General features: G+C 47.3%; 1 protein-coding gene across 1 annotated transcript in view; it reads left to right on the top strand.

Moving 5' to 3' along the window:
* Positions 1–21927, top strand: part of MEI1 (meiosis inhibitor 1) — a 36203-nt gene that overhangs the window by 11589 nt on the left and 2687 nt on the right. Inside the window, 16 exon segments of the mRNA XM_009701619.1 lie at positions 596–730; positions 1276–1390; positions 1947–2065; positions 3137–3278; positions 4661–4772; positions 7584–7758; positions 7869–8016; positions 8590–8661; positions 8663–8863; positions 11754–11919; positions 14047–14151; positions 15971–16081; positions 16637–16818; positions 19277–19358; positions 19804–20009; positions 20760–20841. Coding sequence (XP_009699921.1) covers positions 596–730; positions 1276–1390; positions 1947–2065; positions 3137–3278; positions 4661–4772; positions 7584–7758; positions 7869–8016; positions 8590–8661; positions 8663–8863; positions 11754–11919; positions 14047–14151; positions 15971–16081; positions 16637–16818; positions 19277–19358; positions 19804–20009; positions 20760–20841 — 2153 coding nt within the window.

The raw sequence follows: 21927 nt of genomic DNA, 5'->3' as shown, positions 1-21927 counted from the left end.
AGGTGATCAGACGACCAAAATGCTCACTGTCAAGAAGAATTGTCAAAACAGGTGGATTGGGTTTATTTTCCTGATGACTTTTCAAGTTTGTGAAAGTCATTGTCCTTCTGGCAGCATCTGGCATTAGAAGTGCTGTAGGACTGTGAGAGAAGCTATTCTCATGGCATCGTCCTTGTTCTAGGATGGTCGTGTTTGCTTGTTTACTCAGAAATACAAATTGCCAGATGAACCTGCAAATGCCAGAGCAGATGGCCTCAGCATAAAGTCCTAGGCAGAGAGATTGCTGTATTTTGCAAAGCCTGTTTTTCTTGTGCTTTTCATGTCAGTGTTCGCTGGTACAGTCACACAGTTATCCAGGCTATGGGGTTTTTTTCATCATAGTAGGGCTCCAGACCTGCTGAAGTCCACTCGTTGTAGCAAACCCTCCACCTGCTCAAGTTTGAGACTACCTCCTTGAGAGCAGCTGGCTCTGAATACTGAAAAGCATGGCCTGAACCACATGGTTCAGCTGTGCATTTGATGAAATGAGGAGAGGGCACTACAGTTGCTTAACTCTGACAATATTCTCTTTACTTACCCTGTTTCCTCTTCGCAGGCAGCCGGTGGAAATCAAATTATTCACAAACCGCGGTGTATGTGTAGAAGCCATTGATGTTTTGATGGAGACGGTGAACTGCCCAGTGCTGGAGGTGGTAGTGGAGGCCGTGAGAGCTGTGGCAGCTTTCCTGAGGTAGGCAGGAAATTATTTGCAGGCTTTTCTTCAGATAGATCTGTTGATACCATCTTAGTCTCTGCGGCTCCCCTGGGGCTGTGTGGGTGAATGTGCTCTGCAGTGGGACTTTGGGCTGAGACAGGCGTGGGTACAGCAGAGCCAGCTTCCCAACCGCCTCAAAAGGCTGCCAGGCCGATGAAGTGGTGGTAGGCAGCAAGTTGCTGCAGCAAGGACTGAGCATCCCAGGCAGGCTCATGCTGCGGCTGCTGTGACTTTGTCGCTCTGTGCCCCATCTGGATAGGTAAGAGCAAGCGTAAGACTCTGTACAGTCATGTGCTTTCCAACTGTAGTGGGAGTGGACAGTGAATTAAGTGAAGGTGTGTTTGGGTGCACATGTGGATGAAGGCACAGTCCAGATATTGTGGCCTTAGTATGCTATGCTGGAGAGAAGTGGCAATGACGTATTGCTGTCGGAAGAGAAGTTAATTCTGCTGGTGTTGCCTTCCCAGGTGCAATGTCTCCAGCAGGGAAAGTGCATGCTGTCTTTCTCTCTGCTTGTTCAGGAAGGACCATCTGAGCTCCCCTCCAGTCCCATACGAAGAGCTGCAGAAGCTGCTGGAAGCAGTGCTGAAGCGATGTGCGGACCTTTCCCCACCACAGAGTAGCAAGAGGCATGCAGTAAGTCAAAAGTTGTTGTTGCTTGTTGGTAGGACCAAGCAGGACAGGGATGATCCTCCTAGCACACTATGTGGATGTTGTATACATGTTCCATCCCCTTACCCTATGGCTGTTGGTCCTTCTTCTGGTGTTTCTTTTGATCCTCATGCCTTCAGATGGTACCAAGCTTTGTCTTTGAAGTAGCTGAAGATGGATGCTGGTGAATGTTGTCTTTCTAAAGCAATGAAGATTTGTGAGGCACCACTTGAGCACACTGCTCTCTTGATGTGTCCAGTACTCCAAAGCTGTTCAAAACTCAGATTAGACCAAACAGTGGCAATACAGACTGTAAAGACAGGGCAGTGCAGAACTAGTAGCTCTAACTGTCCTCCCTAGGAAGAGCACAAAAGCTCTCTAACTCTTCCCTCCCTGGGGAAAGCACAATAGTAAAAAAACAGTTATGTGAAAGAAGTGAATGAAGTGAAATCTGTTATTCCTCCTGCTACTGGTGCCGGAGAAGAAAGCTATTTTTTCTGACAGTGAACATAAGGTTTTAAAGACTTCTCTCTTTTAACAGGGTGATCTCCTATTCTCAGTGTCTCAGAGTCGCCCAGCAAACAGGAATCCCAGCAGAGTTCCTCAGAGACAGGGCCAGTTCTTGCACAACACCCTGGAAAGTTTCAGAAATGCTTGCAGGTGGGGACAAGTCAGGGGGGTGGGCAAGTGGGTGGTGTGTGTGTCCATGTCCGTCCATCCTTCTGTCCTTGTAACTGAGTTCGTCTACCCAACCCCACCACTGAAATATCACAGTGGTGATATCAGTGCCTGACACTTGTCAGTAAAACAGCAGAAGGAGGGATATGTAGTGATAGCAAAAATTTTGTGACACCTGTATGTGTCTCCCAAGAAATTTGCCTGGGACCTATCAGTTTATTTCATGTCTTTGGCCTTTGAGGAACTGCTTGAAAATTAGCCAAAACTACTGATGATGTAAGAACTGTTGAAAGCTAACGTGTGAAACCATATTCCTGTGCCCTGGGGTATGTGGTCTCACTGCCAGAGGGGATTAACCATTTAACAAATGCACATTTGCTCCGGATGCTGGCCTTGGATTTGCTCATGTCTGTGACCCTCTTACTACAAGTGGGTTTATAGACACCACCTTTTCCAGTTTTGCTGGATGAGAGCTATCTGTCACCCTTAGCTGCACAGCAGACGGTGGTAGATGAGTTTGTGTATGAATCCGGATCTGTTGTTAGGGAAGTCTGGCCAACTTCGTTATTTTGCTTTGCGTCACTTGCGTTTGGCTTGGCTGAGATAATTCAGTCAGAAGCAGATGACCCTGTCTGCACTGACCTTGTGTTTTGGAGTGGTGTTAGAGGGCACTTGGGTTCTGTCATGGTTTTTAGATCAGCTGAATGGTCTCCTGGCTGATTTTCATGAGGTTTGCTGTATTGTGCTCCAGGCACTCTGACCTGGCTGAGAGCCTTTAGTCTTGCCACACTGGGCCTTCCCACGGCAGATAATTTCTTCACAGAAGCGAAGTCTTCCTTTCCCAACTTGTACTGTTGTGCAACCTTGCAGACTTTTAATAGCTTCACTCAAGAGGTAGCTCAGTGTGATTGCCAGATTCCTGTGTTTCCAGCCCTTCAAGTGTTTGTGGAGTCCTTAATGGTGAAAGTTGTGATGAAAATGTTGTATCTCCTGACTTCCTTTAGAGACTGAGGAGGATTCCTCTCTCCTCTGGTATCCACTGTGTGTTTGTAGGTTAGCAGTGGAATTCCAGAGTGACTTCATGGCCCAGGAGAATGCTTTCACTGCCCCCAACTCCAAGAGCAAGGACACGCTGAGCAACTTCTCCGAGTTCTTGTTGAGGATTTGTGACAGTCTCTGCATCCCCATGGTCATGGTAGGGTTTCATTTGAACTTGGTCTATTCCTTGGGTACCTGGAAAGGTGCTTTCAAGCACCAAGAATGGGTTGCACAAGTGTAAATTTGGGAAGAGAGCGTGTAGAGTAAACCAAGTACAGCTATGGCATTTGCCACCTCTCCAGAGCCAAATGTGGCATTATACAGTTCATGCAAAATGGGAGTGTATGGTCTCAGGGGGTGGAGAAATTCATAAAGCTTCCGTGTAGATGGCAGCGTCTTTCTTCAGACTGCGCAACCCCCATAGCCTACCTGCCATGCTGTCTAATCCATGGCAGCTCTGGATGTTGCAGAAAATGCAGAGTGCCTGAACTGTTGTTTCCCCTTCTGCCACTTTTTCAAAACTTGCCTGTGTCCTGGAAAGCCGCGATATTTTGCACCTGCAATTTCATTTTCACTCTTCTTTCCAGAAGGTATTGATGAGGCTGCCCAGTCTACACCGTAAGGGCAGTACTAAGCATTGTGCCTCGGTAAGGCCAGGGACACGGCTTAAAAAGTAGCTGTGCAGAGTCACCTGGGCTTTAGTGCTCCATACACCTATTGCTAAGATGCTTTGAGCAGAATTGCCAAAACAGTGGGGTTCCAAATGTTGAGTAAATTTTGCTTGTGCTTTGCCACAGGTTCAGGTGTATGGCTGCTTGCAGCTGTTGGGAGCTTGGAGATGTTTTGGTTTGTATTTTCTTAACCAATCTCTTGGTAGGCAGCTGCAGTGGCATTGCTGTTCTCCTCCCTCAAGGGAGGGTGCAGTGCATGTCCAGTTTGGCAAAGCTGGAGTCAGTGTGCTCATTGAACTTGGGTAAAAATTAATGGACTGTAAGAAGATTGTCCAGCGACCTTCTTCCAGAGTGAGTTGAGTCATTCTGTTCTAGACAGTTTAGGGCTGGACTTTGTAGAGAACTTAAAAGCCTGTGTTTGCCACTACTCAATAAAATGCTGAAGCACCGGTGTTAAGTGTTACTGAAGTCAGCTGCGCTTAAGCATATGTCCTACGACACGCTGGAGAATTAACCATCTGACCTGTAAGAGCAGTTACTTCCAGGGCAATATGGGCAGTAATGTCGGTCGCTGTGAATTAAGGCCTAACTGGTTGCCAGCTGGAATCAGGACGAAGTTTCTTGTTTGATGTAATGTCTTGCAGAGTTAGCAGCACAGCTCGTAACGTTGGCAGAGAGGAGTGTTAGTTGCTTTCAGAGTGCTCTATAAGCCTGTGTACTTGCTGCCAGGCATTTTGGTAGAAGAACTGTTACTCCATTTGTTTGGATTTAGAAATCTAACTTTCTGGGTGGGCAGGAGGCAGGAAGAAAGCTGCTGCTTTCAGTGTTTATTGCATATCACGCACCTGATCTTTCCTTCTTTCCACAGAACTACCTGGAAAGGGCTGTCAGCCCATCAGTGATGGAGGTTTTCATCTCAACACTTAATACCCTCTTTACAGCGGTGCCAAACATGCGGAATAAGTTCTCCAAAAAGCTGGGTATGGGGGTAGTGTGGGATCATGTTCTCTGTGGTCTTAACTTAACTGATGGAACTTGCTGCTACTGCATACTATTGAGCTTAACGAGACTTTATGTGGAGGATTATATTACATGTTTATATGAGGAAGAGTAGAGTGCACAGTAATGGTCAGCAGGATGAAAAAGTTATTTGGTCTAGCGGTGATGATGGGACAGATTTTATTTTAGATAAGTGAGTTGTGCCAGCTTCACCCTTTCCTCTGGAATATTCAGAATTGACTGTTCCCGTAGACAGGGATTATGCTGGAATTGTTGGTGGGATTTTGCTTTGTAGAAATCCTGTTTACTCTATGTATTCCTTACTCTTTGCACATCAGAGAGGTGACATAGAGAATTCCTCTATTCTAAACACGTGAAGCTGGCAAATCTTCCCTTCTTCTCCTGAGAAAACAAATGAATCTCAGATACTGCCCTCCAAACCAAACTCAGAGTAGTTTGCTTTGGGAGAGAAAGCCCAACAAACGTATTCTTACTGAGATGGCCTGCCCCGTTCACCAGGTTTGCGTGGAGATGTGTGGGGATGGTTATGGGACCTGCCTACTCTTTTCCCTTATCGTACATGTTCTGTGCTCCTTCAGCATTGCTGTCTTGCTTTCTGTCCAGCATCCTCCTCCTTCATCCAACTGACGCTGGAGCTGAAGGCCAGATTTTGCTCTGTACAAAGGTACTGTGACGTGTGTATTGTGAGCGAGTCAAAAATTTCCAGATGGGAAAGCAGTTCGTGCCTTATCTAATGCACCTGATTAGGCAAGATGGGAGGCTGAAAGACTCAAGAGTGGTTGTATCTTATTGCAAAACGCAAATGGTAACTGACAATGAAAGAACTGGATGTGAGAGAAGGGAGAAGCAGTTGGGTAGGGGATGGGTGGATTTACACAGCGTTGTAAGACTTCTGTGCTCCGTCGTGAGCTGCGCAGATAGAGATAAAGCAGCCTGACTTTGGACTAGTCAAATCAGTGGGTGCTTTAAAAAGAAGTAAGAGTAGCTCAGATGGAACTGAGGTCTGGCTTCCTAGGCACATACTACCACTATCTTTGTTCCTCATGGTGTGATAATGGGAGGGAGTAGGAAGACTTCAAAAGCAGACATTGCAAAGCATCTTCTGAAGCAGAGGCTGTGATTTCTAGGTTGAGGAGCACTTAGGGAGACTCTCTGTGGGTCTGCAGAGATGTTTCACCTCCTCTTTCCTTTGACTGCATCTCATTAAAAGAGTAAACAAAATACAGAGCACCCCCAGTCCAGATTACCAGTGTGGAACTTAGAGTGGGGATGCTTGTGCCTGTGAAGGGGGGGCAGGGAGTGATCTAGGCCTCTGAATACAGTAATGTGAGGCACCAGGGATGGGCTGCTACAGTGCAGAGATGTTTGGTTCTGTCCTATTCTGCAAGGAGATCATTGGCGAGAGAGAGAAATACCTGGAAATATAGCTGTTCTCACCCTTTTGGTTAATGTTTTGGCATTCTTCATTGTTCATCTCTGGAAACAACATTGCTACAAGATCTCCTTCCTGGTGTTTGCCAGTGGAATTCAGGTTATCAGGAGCCACTCTCAAACACCTCCCGTAATCTGCAGTGTTACAGGTCCTGCCCTTACAGGACTCCCTGTATCATACCAGGTATGATGATTGTGAGAATACCCCACTGTATTCACATTGTCCCGAGGGATGTGAACACATTGGCTGTTGTCACCGCGCACACCCATCACATCTGTGAGCTGACTGTCCTTTGGGAACTCCTCGTTTTCCTGGAAGCCCAGGCTGGCTCCTGGAGCCTTTTTATGATGGGGCAGGTGCTTGTATGTGATCGTTCAGTAAACTGAGGTTCTGGCAGACAGTGTGTGATATTTTAAGTACGAAGAGGATGTTTCTAGCCTTCTTCACAGTGTCTTTCTGCTCTTCTTCACAGTAATCCTGCCTTGAATCAGGCCTGTTCCAGCTTTCTCTGCAGCTTGTGCCTGAACCTTTACTCTGCCACAGAGAAAGAGAGAACTTCTTCTCAGGAGGGCAAGTTTGGGGAAATAGACAAATTGCTTCATTTAGTTTGAGGCCCTGCCACCCTCTGTTTAGGCAATAGGTGCAAAAATAGTAATTAAAAAAAAAAGACGAAGGAGGGAAGGGAGGACACACATAAGCTTTATTTAGAAATTTTTTTCCCCAGCTTTTTTTTAAGCTGATCCAGCAAGGAAATAACACTCAGAGAATGCCTTTTGAAGAGTTTGGAACCCTACCTGAAAGGATGTGTTTCGTCTGCCTATGGTTTTGTTTACATGGTGACATTTATTAGCACAACTGTGCATGGCTTAATTGAAACGATACTACTTGCCACATAGTCACCCATATCTGCAGATTAAGGTCATTTTTTCCTCTGGCATACTCTGTAAAGCTTTCCTGTCTGTACTGTAACTTTCCATAATAGGTAGGTCCCCAGTAAGTGAGATGAAAGTTTCCACATCACAAAAGCCACTTTTCCCACTGGCAGTGGTTGATCACCATACAGGCAGCGTCAGCAAAGAGCTGGGACCCTCAAACAGAAGTGTCTTTTCATCCTCAAAGCCAGCTCCATTAAAGCAGGTCTCACACCTCTATTCATGCCAAATCATAGAGGTGCGCTTGCTGCGTGCAGACAGTGGGGTTGTAGGTTGGCTTTGGTATTTCTTGCATCAGGAGCTTCCCCAATTTAATGTGCTTGAGTTAGGGCAGGCAGAAGCTTCCACCCCCCTGTTCCACTCTGCGTTGTCGTAGACGTTCCTGCTCATATTAGTTTTATTTCTAGAGCAAGAGATAGCTGCGCTCCTGCAGAAGGGTCTGCCTCAATTAAACTACACCATTGCCGAAAGCCTTCTCCTCCTGGCTGAAACCCCTGAGCCTTTCTCTTTGGATCAGTCTCTTTGCAGCCACCAGCACTGCTTCGTACTACTCTTATACTTTGCCTACACCCTTGGGGACAGGTGAGCCAAGGGTATACAAGGCAAGTGGTTTTGTGGCCGTTACATACCACGTGTTGGTGGGTAAGGCACGTCTAATGTTGCTGTTTCCACTCCAATCTCCTTGAATGCAGGTTTGTCCCAGAAGCAGAATTATTTTTAGCCATAAGAAATTTCCTCCTGTCGGCACAGGACCATGGAGACTGTCCCCCTCCGTACATACTCAGAGCTGCACTTTACCTCCTTGCTGTCTGTCAGGACAAAGGCAGAGCCCTGGACTTGGTAAAAGAAGATTTCATTCCTACCTCTTGGGCCCTTTTTGTTGAAACTAAGGTTTCTCTCTGCTCGCACCAACCCTCCTGCAGAAGGTATTTTGACATAGGTGGTGAGCAGTGAATGAGCGAAGAGTGTGCAGTGCATCTAGGCTCCAGAAGGTTAACTGTGAAAAACCACTAGGGAATATAGATTTGACTGAATAAACTCGTGTGTGTGTCTGTGTGAAGTGTAAATGCGTTGCATAGGCTGTGAATTCACATATGGAATGTAATAAATTTCATAGCTTCAGTCTCCTGAACACATCTACAGCCTCTGCAGCAGGCTTTCTAGTGTTCCCATATGGCTCTTTTCTGCTGCACAGCTTTGAGCGCTGTATAAAGCCTACAAGTTTCTTAGCCTTTGTGATGCAAATGGGCTGCACAAAATGATGTTTAACTGATATATTTGATTGTCTACTTAAAAGACAGTGTGACTGTTTCTCACAGTAAACTTTCATCACTTCAGCTTTTTGATATTCAGTATCTAGTGATTATTTTGTTCTCTCTCCTCCTCCCCCTTTCCCTCCCACACACTGATCAGAGGTCGTTATGTACCATAAGGAGGATCCTGGATAATCTTCCAGATCTGAGCTTGGTCTACGTCCATTGTCCTTTTTTTTTTGAAGTTCTTCCTGCGCTACCCTGAACTTATGGGAAGATTTGGACACCAAGTCCTCCAGCTCTGGTTTTCCTGGGGAGACTGCAAGCAAACTGAGAGCGAAGCAGCCGGTTTTGGCGTGTCCGATCAGCAGAACAGTGCTAACCCGTTACTTCCCATTCTGAAGGACAATTCCAGCATTTTACTTATTTTACTGGTATGTGACTTTCACAAGGACAGGCTGCTATCCTGGCCCTGATTTAGGGGGCTTTTTGGTTCTTAAAGCTCTCAGTGCTGTTAGGAGGCCAAGGCCCAAGGCTGGAAGGGCCCATGTGTGTATACACGGACTTCCACCTCCCAGGGAAGCCTGCTGTGGAAAACGGGACCTGTGTATGTGTGTTAGCGCTTTCTCTGTCATCCATCCACTGGGATAGAAATGGGTCTTTTGGGAGTTGGCTAGGAAGGGATCTGAAGGGTGCTGCTGATGCGTGCCGTGAAAAACCCCATTCCTTTCTCTATCCAGCTGCGTACTCCAGATCCTTCTGTGGCAGCCTTTCAAGAAGCTGTTTTGCTAATTTGGGAGCAGTGGTTTACTACTGAGGAGGGTATGAGGAACAAAGAACTTTGAAAAAGCAGCATGCAGAGAACAGGTCTTGAGGGCACGGCTGTCTGTTTGCTTGGGGTTTTAATTTTGTTTGTTTTTAGCTGGAGGGTCGTGTCAGGGATTTTTGCAGTACTCTTGAGTTTTCAGGACTGCAAATAGCATGTTGTATTGCTGTTAAAAGATAAAATAAAAATCTTGGGACAGGGAAAATTAATCAATGCAGGGGCGAAAGGGACCTTGATGTAGCAAGACTGGTGTATTTACCTTTAGCAGGCATCACGAGCTCTGTTAACCTATGTAATCATGACAAAATCCAGGTCCCGACAGCAGCTCAGAGGCCTTCTCTCGCTTCCATCTCTCCTGCCTGCCCTGTCACCTCTCCCCGTCAGTGGCCGCTTGTCCCGTCACTGTTCAGGCATGTATTCGTTGTGATCTAAGAGGCTATGAAGTAAATTGTAATATCCCAGGTTACTGAAATGACTGACAGGAGGGCTCTCACGTAGGGCAGTTCTTTCACAGTGAGGGTGATACTGCAGAGTAGGTAACAACATCCAGGCACTTGATACCATTGTAGAGCATTAGTAAAAGTGATCGATGAGTTGACATATCAGTACAAATTAAAGAGGAGAAGTGTCCCGTGAGACTTGCCTACACTGTTACCTTTGGCAGTAGTTCTGGAACGTATCACTCCATAAACTAAAGCAGACGTATACATCACAGGTCTATCAATAAGCAAAAGAGAAAGGGTGGCTCCTTCCCTGAATTCTGCTTTCCCTTTTCTGTCTTGCCATGTGCTCTTGCAGAAATAAATTAATTTAGCTCTGTCCCGGTCTTTAAAGTGAGTTGTAATAAATCACAGGCTTTGACAATTCACCTTTCAGTTGGGGAAGAGCATAATCAATCTGAATTTAGATGGGCTAATAAAACAGTGCAATATCCTGGGATAAATATACTGTCAGATGTAAAGAAAACTTATGAGGTGAATAACCTCAGCCTGAGAATGCACTAGTAAATGGAAAGGCCTCTACGTGGTACAGTGAAACAAAAATGAATATCCTTCCAAGGATGATTTATTTGCTTATCTGCTTTTAATAATTGCCTGGATTAGATAGAACAGATGGTTAGTGACTTCATCTGAGACCTCGAGCTCCTGAGTAGGAAGGAAGATGTTAACACAGTGGTGCCTTTGCCAGGACCGGGAAGGCTGTGGCCGTTGGTTAGTCCGTTTTGTGCTGTGTGTGTTCATCTGGGGGTGAACGTGGTCGTGATCACACACTGTCCCACTGGTCTTCTCCGTGCTCCAGATCTGAGCTGCTCTCTCAGGGAATGGAGATAGACTGGCTGACGTTGGATTACAGTCCTCAATGTCATATGGAGTGGATCTATGTCAGCAGAGCCAATTGTGCAGAGAGCTCCCTGCCCCTTATTCCTGAATTTCTCAGATATGGGCAGGAATCAGGCTCAGAACTAGAGAGGTTTTTCTGGCGCAGGCAGCCTGTTCTTACCTGAACTGCTTTCCTTGGATATGGGGTCCCACAGCCATTTCCTCTCCATCGTCCCAGTCTGGATGCATGACTACGGCATGATCGCGGAAAGCAGCTGGAAAAGGCAGTAGGCTATCCCGGCAGGCTGTAGGCTTGGCTGCAGACACCGGTTTTCTGTTTCCCTGTTTCAACTGTACCATTTGCGATGCAGTAGCCAGGACTACTCGGGGAGGAGAGGAAGGGTAATGCTGACATAATACACGTTGAGGTGGTCATGTTATGTCAGCATTACCAGGCATTTTCTGCCTGATCTTTATGGAACTGCATCCGTACGTGCTATGCAGGTGAATTTAATGTTAAAACACCTTAACAACAAAAGTATGCCCAAATTAGGGCTACTGGCTGTGGGATTCGGCTCAGAGACTACAGACAGAGCTCTGTAGTCAAGAAGCGGGCTCGTGGGCTGAATGCTGTGTACGCGACACTTCCATTTTCCATGATTGAGCAATTGCTTGTCTGGTTTATGTACGTTTCATGCAGTTTAGCTGTTATGTTGCTACTGCAGATACAAGGCTGCCAGCCTTTTGAAAGTGAGTAACTATGGACTGACTCATAGGCTTGATTTTAGGTAAGCATCTTTAATACGCAACCTGATTTTTTCAAAACAACAAGGAGAGCAGAAGTGCCAGAGGCTCTGTGCTCTTGGAAACGGGGTCCTGGCTTTAGGATCTTGTTTGGCTAAAACCGTGACCTTAAATGTGTGTTACCCCTGCACTTGGGTGCTGGATGGGAGTTACGTAGCCAAATGCATTCTTTAAACGGGATATTACTTGGAGGTGCCTGTCAGATGAGAGTCTGTCTGCTTTATTCAGTTCTCTGTTTAATCAGGACATACTTAATCTGAACAGTGTTTTATTAGGCTGTTTCCCAAGGCACCAGATTAGCATAATGGTATTAAAAAGCAGTGACTTCTGCCTAATCAGGGCAGAAAGGTAATGTGTGTGCTTCTTCCCTCGCAGGACCTGGTCTGCTCAAGCTCTGTGGAGGTGGCTTGGAAAGTGTTGATGACTCTGAGGACCTTTCTGGAAAGAAATGAGGATGTCCTTGTCTGTGACCTCCTCCGGAGTCAGTTCCTACAGATTCTGCAGCAGCTGCTGGTAGAGAGCAGCTCAGCCTCCTTACAAGGTGACCTCCCTCTGTGACTTGGTCTTACTGTAAGACCAACGAGCAGGGTAGATGGCTGAAGGGATGCAGTGTGGGATGAAGTGGTTTTGAACTGCGGATGTAGCTTCAGTACTTAGCTGCATGGGGAAGTCTATGGACAGAGCTGTACTGATTTAGTTTCCTTTTCCAGAGATTCTTGTTTTGAAGTGAGAGAGTCTTTTTCTAATTTAGGTTGTTCTGGCTTCAAGCTGTGATTGTTAAACCGAGGCAAGGTTCTCTTATAGCACTGTAAGTGTTCAAGTGGAGGGCTGTGCTGCTAAATCTTCCAGGTTGAACAAGGGCTCAACTGACTGAAAGATACTCTCCTTTTTGCCTCTTCTCTGTGCAAAACAGCTTGGTGTGTCTGAGTACAGTTGGTTCCCAGGGCATAGAGGCCGGGAGCAGAGATCATTCAAATCATTCGTGATATTGATCTCCAAACAGGAACTGTAGTATCACAAGATCTCATAATTCTATTAAATATCTCAAAAGAGAGCAGGGTTGTGGCTGGAGGAAATCCCTCTGTTTTCCTTACTAGCCCTGGCTGCGGAGTTAGGACCGTTGTCCCATTGTGAAAGGTGCTGTGCAAAGCAGCCTGTGAGCTTGAACTGAAAGAGGGAGCAATGCTAGGATGTCCTTGGCTCCCCTGGGGTAGGGGTCCAGCACAGCTTTTACTTGTTTCTGAGGGGGCCACTGACTTTTTTAACAGCCCTGCACTGCTTGAGGTGTTTTGCTGTGAAGCAGTTGGGATGGAAGCCACAAGAGAGAAAGTGGTTTTGCCTTACCTCCAGCAAAGTCAGTAGGCTGGAGAAGACGGGGGGTTGAAAGCAGGAGCATGGTGGAGCATGAGGCTACAAGATTATGGATAAAGAAGGCAATGGTGGCATCTGCTAGATCTGGTCTTGTTTGGAATTATGCGCATTTGGACTTGTGGTGTCTTGCTGTTGCTGGTCTAGGGGTGCCAGGGGCTGCAGGGAGGCGGATTGTCCCTTTCCTATTGCGGGAGTCAGACCTCGTCCTCCAAACCACTGGTTATGGAGACAGGACACTGGGCTAGAGGGGCTTTTGCAAGATTCAAGCCCTTCTGCTACCACTAATATCCCCAGCTCCTCTTCATACTACTGCATCTTGAACTCATTAACCGAGTTCCTGGCAGCCCCATCCAGAAAGGCAAACACCAGACGCACTCTGGAGACACGACTTCCTTGTCTCCCAGCACACAGGCAGCGCTCTGTGAGGTCTGGGACAGAGAAGTCCAGGGGATCTGCATCCCTGTTCAAACAGTAACCTGCTTTTAGGCTAGAAAGCAGCCCAACGGTGGGACTCTATCAAGAATATGTTAACATTAAAGACAGCCATAAATGTTTCCTCCTCAAAACTGAAAACCCCCAAGCCTTTGTGAGGACATTTTCTGGAGGCAATAGTTGCTTGCTGTAGGTATGGCTATATACGATACAAATTCTTTACCTGTTTACAGCGCTACAGAAGAGTGAAGATACTAGGGAGGGGGTTGCCCTGGAGAGTTGGCGGTCTAAGCAGCGCCGTTCTCACGTACAGACCTGCTGTGTGGGGCTCTCACTTTGCTGTCTCTGCTCTGCCCCACGGGGCGGGATGCACTGAATTTCCTGGCCTCACAAGATGGACGAGAACAAATGCTGTACAGCCAAGCGCTGAGAGGTGCTGGGCTGCTGTCAAAACTGCCAGTGATGGTCAAGTAGATGGGAAGAGGGCAGTCTAGAAAGGGCTAATGACTTCTAGCTTCTTAGTGGTATCAATTTAAACGTGTGGTGACCATGCCCCTTACATTGTTCACTAAGAGTGTAAATGACCCTAGCCTCCTTTTTTCCCCCTCTCTTTTCTAGTTGTTCCTAGAGCAGTGTTGGCAGGATCTAGCGTGTAACTGAGGCCAACCCACAGTGGCAGAAAGGGGGCCTGATCCAGAGGGGACTGTAGAGATGAGAATGAAGTTGTGGCTGTGTGTACAGGGGGAACACTTCCTCGCCTAACCCACCCTCATTCCTGAGCCAGAAAATTAACAATTCTTGGCACACTGTAAGGTACAACAGTTTAGATTTCACTGACAAACTAAGCTGTCTACACCCTTCTTAGCTAACAGGAACCTGCCTGTTTTGCTGAGCCTCCTTTTCCTGGTGCAGCTGCGGAGCAAGGGTGTGAGGGAGCTCGACAGCACAGACTTCAAGCTGCTTCACCAGGGTGAGTCTGTGTGTCCATCTTCTCCCTGGGGGCTTTGATCTGTGTGTGTTAATTGTTCCATAAGATGATTAGGGGCTGGTGCTCTCTCCTTTGAGAGAAGATGTACCTTGCATTACAGTTATGGTTGCTTTGAGTTCCGTTCATAGCCAGAGCATTGTAAAGGGCCCTGGTTACCAGTTCAGTCAACAAAGACCAAGTTCCCTTCACAGAACCACAGAACGGTTTGGTTGGAAGGGACCTTAAAGCCCATCTCGTTCCACCCCCCTGCCATGGGCAGGGACACCTTCCACCAGACCAGGTTGCTCAAAGCCCCATCCAACCTGGCCTTGAACACTTCCTAGAGTGCCTCTTGCTTTTACAATACATTTGTTGTCTGAAACCTCGCAACGTGGCCAAAGTATTCCCCCAGCCATGGCATGATTTCAGGGTCTGCGACTGTTGTTAACTTGGCACGTGACAGTATTGCTGATGTGCTTCCTGAATCATCCTTCCCTGTCCACACTTGCTAACACATTCCTGTGAGGTTCAGGCTGCAGGGATGTCCTGGGCTCCAGGGAACCTGGGCTTTCCCTGGAGTGTGAGTCCAGAGTATATGGGTCCCAACCAGCTGCAGGACTTGCCCAGTCCACCCCAGAGACATAGAAGAGTGGGCTGTGTTTATTTACTCACCATACCGTGACCTGCTCTCTTGTCTGGTGATCCGTACTTGGTGACTTCTCCCTTCTTACTTGGCTGTTGGAGGTTTGTGCAGACTGTGAAAACAGAATAGATACTAGGAGGAAGTTCAGCTGATCCATCCTGTCATCTTTTCCCTGCTCTGACAAATTGATCTCTCCAGCAGACTTTGAAGGACTATCCCCTTCAATTTGAAATGTTCCATGTCTCGGCGCTGCCTGTGTTGCCCTTGTAAAGAAGCAGTGTTTCTCAGACATTCGTTAGCCAAGGGAACTGGGGGTGTGGAAGAAGCATGTCCTCTTTGTACCAGCTTTTTTAGCTGCTGTGATTTCAGAGCACAACTCAGCTGCTCCCAGGACTCACAAGCTCCTTTTGCTCTTGCTTTCTGCTCTGTTTTTCAGCACAACTCTCTCCCTGCCCCAGCCACCCCCTTCATTCCCTGCTTGACTCTCCACGCTGTGTTCTTCAGGGGAGGGCACGCAGGGCACTCTCTGCTGCTGAGGCCTACGGGAAACCAGCTCGTAGATGGAAGGGGTGTGGGCAGGCATGTTGATGTGTCTTTTTTGACAATTGCTTGCTCAGACTTTTAAGCACTTCAAAAGATCTCCTTTGACAGTTTTGCTGAGCTGTGCAGTCCTGGATTTCCCTCCCAAACTCTTGCTAAACGTTGTTCCGAAGTGTTTGGTGGTTACAACAAACGTGGCACGTTTATTCCTAGTGTGAGCAGAGTTGGGGAGAGCGGAGGAGCACAGCTCTCCGTGCTGTTCCCCAGTCTGGTCACCATGTGAGACAGACACGTGGCTGTTTGTGGTTGACCTAGTATTGGGATCAGACTCACTCTATGGAAACAGGTAATTTATAGTCTGTTGCTCTTGGATTCATTACAGCCTAATGTGATATATGCTCTTTAATATATCCTTTTCCATTGCCCCTTCCCCGTTATCATCATCCACTGCACTGTCCAGTCTAAAGCAAACACTCCAGGGCCGATGCCTATTGGTTTGTCTGTACCATGCTCCGTTTATTCTCACTTCAGGTTGTGTCACTCTTTTCCAAATTCTCTCCCCACCGACTGACTTCTTTTTTTGTGCCGAGGTGCTCTGTTATGTTGGTGTTTGTGTTATGCACGTTCTTTTGTTTCCAGTCAGTAATCTCTGCGGGAAATGCAGGCCAAGGGACACTGACCTGCTGCAACCATCCTTGAATTTTCTCTACTGGAACCTTCATCAAACAACACCTTGTAGTCAACAGAGAGGTGAGACAAGATTGTATTGACTGCTAAGCTAATCTCAGTGAGGTTGTAGCTTGGCCATCAGAGACCGTATTCTAACTGGTGGTGGATTTTTTCCCTTCCAGGCGCAGTATTACGGTTAACAAAGACCATTTTGTATTTGTGATGAGTTTTTTTAGGTTAAGGGGTTTGGTTTGGTTTGGTTTTGCTGCTTTCTCATGATTGAGGAAGTGGCTGCTGAGAGACAGAACCACTGTATTTTTCTTGTTCATGAAACACAGCAGTGGGGCTTTGGTGCCTTATTTGAAATGTCCTGATATTGCTATGGTTCAAAAAATGAAACAATAATAGAGAACAGCTCTAACCAGCCTTCCAGCTGTGTTAGCTGAAGGCTCGGTCATTTTATTAGCTGGCCAAGCAGTCGCTTGTGCTGTGGGAGATGAATCCCAGTGTAGCTGGACAACCTTACTCTGATGAGCCGTGGCAGCCAGGATGTGCTCTGCACTTCTCTTCTGCTTGTCAAGCTGGTTTAACCTGTGCCATTCCAGCAGCCTCTCTGATTACATTTCTCCCACGCAGCAGTGGCTGTGCTGCTCTCCAACGTGTCCTTGCTGGAGCTCCTGCAGAAGGTTTTGGAGTGTACCTGGTTGCGGTCCTCTCCCTCTGAACCTGCTTACCTGTCGTCTGAGGATGCCTTGCTGTGCTCTGGATGGCTGTTGGTTGCATCCCTCTTACTTTATCAGCATCGCTACAATACTGAGGTTAGAACTACTCTAGTGTTCAGATCCAGGGAATGACTAAACCTTAAAAAAACCCAAAACAACACAGAACAAAACAAAAAAAATCTTCATTAGCCGAGGAATGTGGTTTGCTTTGGCCTGGAATCTCTTTGCCTTGGTTGCTCTTTTGTTAATGTCCACAAGTTATTCCCTGCTGCCCTTCTCCAGCAGGTCTGGAAGGTAGCATGTCGCTGAAGGTGGAGACCCAAATCATTGGAGAGTCAGAGAGGGGCAGAAATCCTGGGGGAAAAGGTGCATACCCCGCCCTCCTGATCCAAATTACTTTCTTCTTCAGGACAGAGCAAAATACATTTTAAGGCCTTTCTCAAGGGAGGGCTGGGCGTTGGGGATACAATTCCCGTGTTGTAAACTGCTTTTTTGATACTGAAATGATCAATAATGGAACAATCACAATTCAAACCTATTATTGGTAAGTAAGTGGTCAATATTAGTAAGCTCTTATGAATGTGGGCAGCTGTCACTGTATTTGATGCTTTGCAGTCCGACAAGAGAGCTAAGCTGGAGTTGTCAGCTGATACTGGAATTACAGTTTTGAGGGAAGCACTTTCTAATGCCAACACAAGGGGATAACGTTTCCTTTTGAAGCATCTACCCAGGCCTGTCTCCCCCTCTCAGTATGGTGTTAAAACAACGTGTCCTGAGTTGTGAGCTCTGTTCTCGCAGTTATGCCCAGCAGACTATGTTCTTTGGGAGTCGGTGCACCTATTGGCAGATGATAAAATCACATTAAGGACATACATGCATCTGCACAGAGGGGCAAGGGTTGAGTTTTCTAATGCTGAGGGAAGACGTTTTCCAAAAGGCCAACCCAGACCAAGTCTGCACCTCTTACTTCATGGGTATGCTGCCTCTGCTTAGGTCATACAGCATGGGACTCGTATGGACTGCCAGCTGTGTGAATGCACAGCGAGACCTTGCCTGTCCCTGCTTTCTCAATTGCTAAGCACAATTTGCCTTCTCGGTTTCCAAGTCAGGGCTGTGTCTGGGTGGTTGCTGTTGTGCCAGTCCCGAAAGGGCTTCAATTCTAGTGGCTAGTGTTGAGCTTCATCTTCTGCGAGTGACTCTGTCAGCTCATGCTGATCCTTGAAGTGCAATCATTTAGTGGCTTACAAACCTGTTGTTTGGCTTCATCAAAACCTTACTGGCTTGATGTGCTACGATGTGCAATCCAGATTCCTTCCTGCACCAGAGGTTGGGAAAGAAACTACACATAGAGGTGGCAAATGGAGGTGGTACAAAGCTGCTTCAGTGTTTCTAATCTTCAGCATTTCTAAGCTTCAGTGTTTCTGATCTTCTGCTGAGGGGGAGGGAGAGGGGATAAAAGGAAGGCTCGCTTCTCTTGCTGCTTTCTGCTGCTCAGTATAGCTGAAGCTGCACAAAGCATCCTGGGGACCCTTGCAAGAGAGCCTTTGGCCTTTGTGGCTGTGAATGTGAGCTGATACCAGGCTGTCTCCCTGAGCCTGCAGTTTTTTAGAGGGGAACAATGGCTCTGAGAAATGGCCACATTCATCTCAGGCTGATGTTAATAGTGAGGACTTGTCTGGCCATAGCAAGCTTACGTCTTAATGGTGTTACTGCCACTGGTGTTAGTGGAAGCCTATGGATAAACAGGGGCCATGGATGGTAGGCTACGAAAGGCTTTGGCTTGTCGATTCTTAGACAAGTAACCACTGCCACCCTGTTGGCAGGAGGTACTCCTAGCTCTCCTGTTGAACATTTCTCTCGTCAGAAGACAGTTTGAAGGAATCAGCCCTGTGGTCTTTACGCCTGCCAACTCTCCTCCTTCCCGAAGAGCTTGAACCCTTCTGGAGCTCTGGGAGGCTTCATGCCATCGCTGCTGGATGACTGCTCTGTGAGGGAAACGGTGTATTGCAAGCTGCCCTCTCAAGCCCACCTTTTCCATTTCCCCTAGTTCCCAAGTCCGTAACCTCCTCTGCCTCCTTCACCCATGCCATAGTTCCTCACCCTGGGCTCTCTGCAGGCTTCCCAGCTCCAGCAGACAGGGACAGACTTGTCACCACTGGCTTTTGGCTTGCCTGGCTCCTCAGCCTTGCCGACTGGCTGCGTGGCTAAGGTACGGCCGTGCTTGGTGATGGCTGTTCCTGCTACTCCGCGTGCTCGGCAGTCTGACAGCCATATGCCAGAGGGCCTGCAGGGAGTAGCGAGAGCGAGAGACCGGCAAACGAGTTGCGCTGTGGTTTGGAAGATCTGCGGGGCTGGCAACTGGTGGTGAGTGAAACTTGAGGGCCCAGTGAGATGAAGTCTCCCTTCTGGGTCAGATTCTTGAAACCCTGTTGCTGTTCTCTTGTTTTTCAATGGTCATCACAGAGTAGTATCTAAGGACTGAAAGTACGTACAGGAGCTTTTTAGCTGGTCCAAACCAGCGTCGTTTTTTCTCTTCTATTTCATTCTCCTCTAGGTTCACCAAACACTCTCTCTAGACCTAACAGAAGTCCTGAATGCAGTCATCTTCAGGAAGAAGAAGCCAATCCTGCTGTTAGGTATTTTGCATCTGTTACAGGGATTTGACTGGAAGTAGCTGCTAGTACCATATTACAGGCAACAAGGGAGAACTGGTGACTATGGAATGGGATGGTGGAGGTGCTGGTGGGAATCTGGACGCTTTGGGAGTAACTGGTGGTGAGAAAGGGCAAAAGGGAAAAGTCTGGAGTTCTGCTGTGTTTGGACAAATCTTCCTTGGAGGGTTTGTAGTGACATCTGGAACGGAGCGTGAACTGGGATGGTGTCTTACAGGGAGGAGACGAACAAGGGAGCTCATGTTACCATTCCTGTCTGCAGCTGTCAGCAGCTGCCAGGCAACTCCAGTGGGCCCTTAAGCCCAAATTTTCTCCCCTCGCCCTCTCCCGTGCTATTGCACAGGTACCAACACACAGGGCAGGGGAGAGGAAAACACTGACACGCACTAATAAGTGGCTCCCTGTCTAGTGAGCATCATGCAGTTCCTGAGAGCTGTCCTGCGACAGAACTTCTCCTCCTCTCTGCTGGTCATCGTTGGCCAAAACACAGCCCAAGGTGCCACGCAACCACAGCCATCATCACTGCAGGATGCTGCCTTGCACCCCCTTGCCATGCGGCAGGTCTTCTCGCTTGTTGTCAGCCTCCAAAACCTTTTGGTGCATGTCCAGTTGCAGGTATATAAAATACGACTTTTGGAACAACACTAGTGTTGGGCTTCAAGCAGGTACACTAACCTGAGGAGAAACCACCCTGTGGCAGAACCTAAGGGGCTGCCTTTTTTTTTTTCCCTTCTGCCTGCATTTTCCACCCCTTCCAGACATGTGATGAGGAGGAGGGAAAACACTCTCACTGCAGCATGGCGCAGTGAGAAATAAGGTAAATCAAGCTATGCGGTACTCCCTGCTGCTGAACTGGATAGCTGAAATTCCATATACTAATGACAACCTCTGTTTTCCCATCTCCTGCTCCGCAGGGACGCCACACCCTTAGGGACAGAGGTGGGAAAAGTGTAATAAATCCCAGTCCCTCCCCCACGTCCCCAGCAAGGTGCTTTGGGGGGTCGGACATCAGTGTACATTTAACTTGCTCAAGTGATGTTGGGCTCCAGGCGTAGCACATCAGTTTACATTTAACTCTCTCAGGTGATGTTGGGCTCCCATCTTTATTCTTTGGAGACTGTTACTTAATTTTTTATTTTTTTATTTTTTAGTCTCAGAATAAGTAGTTGTGCCTTTGTCTGGCTCCTTGATGTGACAGATAATTTGCAGCACATTGCATCCCGTGAAGGAGATGAAGGGTGTTATTTTCCTGTGCTGCATGCTCTTCAGATCCTGCCACTTTATGAATTTTCTTCTTGCAATAGCTGTTGACTGGTTGATTTTTTTTTCTTCTTCTTCTTTTTTCCCCCCCTCTTGGTATTCCAGAAGGACTTGCTGCTCTCTCAAGCCGTGGTTGCCTGCCTGGAAACCTTAGTGGAATACCTGTATATGAAGAACCAGGATGTTGGTAAAGTCTTCCTGCTCTTTCTTCTCCTGGGTTTCTCTCCTGCAGTGATTTTGAGCTCTTTGATCTCCATCCAGTAGCGCCCTGCGGCAGATGCTTAATGAGTTTATGCCCAATAAGAAAAATTATTTGTATGCCTAAAGTTAATCATGTGCTTTGTGGGATGAAATCACAGTGCCTGGCTCCCCTGCAGGCACGAGCCCTCACTTTCGCTCTGGACACCAAGTTGCTTTCCAGAAGAAAAAAAAGTCATTCCCCACCCCCCGATATGGTAAGAGTGAAAGGTTTAGGAATGGAAGGAGTATAGGAATAGTCTTTCACTTCCAGGCCAATTGTAGCAAACCTTTAGACCGTATCTTTAGGGGAGGGAGGATCTGAATATGATGTGTGTTTCGCATGGACAGCATCGGTCACAGTTTGGCCCTGAGGGAGGGGAAGGGAGGACAGGGTACTAGGCAGCCTTAGGGAATGGAAGCTGGAAATTCTAGCTTGCCAGGGGCGAATGCAGACCTTGGTTTCTGGAGTCCATGTCAGACCTAATGTGTACCATGTTAGTAGTATAAGATGATATGGAAGCGTTGTACAGTCAGGGGTAAGAGCAGACCCTTCTGCTCATGGTCAGCCTTCTGCCACAAAGTCCAGGTGCTGGCTCTGATATTAAAGCAGACAGAAAGTTCTCTGCACCCTGACCTGTTCGATTCAGTCATTTAAACACTAAGAGAGCAGGGGATGAGAAGGGGATGGAGTGAACGAACACTAGACAAAAGGGACACAGGTGGGAGAGAAGAAGCGGTTGAATGAAGATGTAATACTGCAGATGAATGACAGCCAGTAGCTCAAGGGAGGCTATTAGAAGGCTGGGTTAAAAATAAAAAAAAAAAAAGGTGGCATGGTATGGGGAGGTTCCGCTGATTTGGGGTTAAGTTAATGAAATGCTGCTTCAGCAACAGCTGAACCTGTCACTTTGGCTGCCTAAATTCTTGCTGTGGTGCAGCAGTTCACAGCAGCGGTAACAGGAGTCTCCTTATTCCAGGCAGAATGAGGATCATAGCTATGCTTGACCGAACGATGCGAGAACACTGGAAAGAG

The sequence above is a fragment of the Cariama cristata genome, unplaced genomic scaffold, assembly GCF_000690535.1.
Source record: "Cariama cristata isolate BGI_N322 unplaced genomic scaffold, ASM69053v1 scaffold12526, whole genome shotgun sequence".
NCBI lineage: Eukaryota > Metazoa > Chordata > Aves > Cariamiformes > Cariamidae > Cariama > Cariama cristata.
This window is presented reverse-complemented; position numbering and strand designations above follow the sequence as displayed.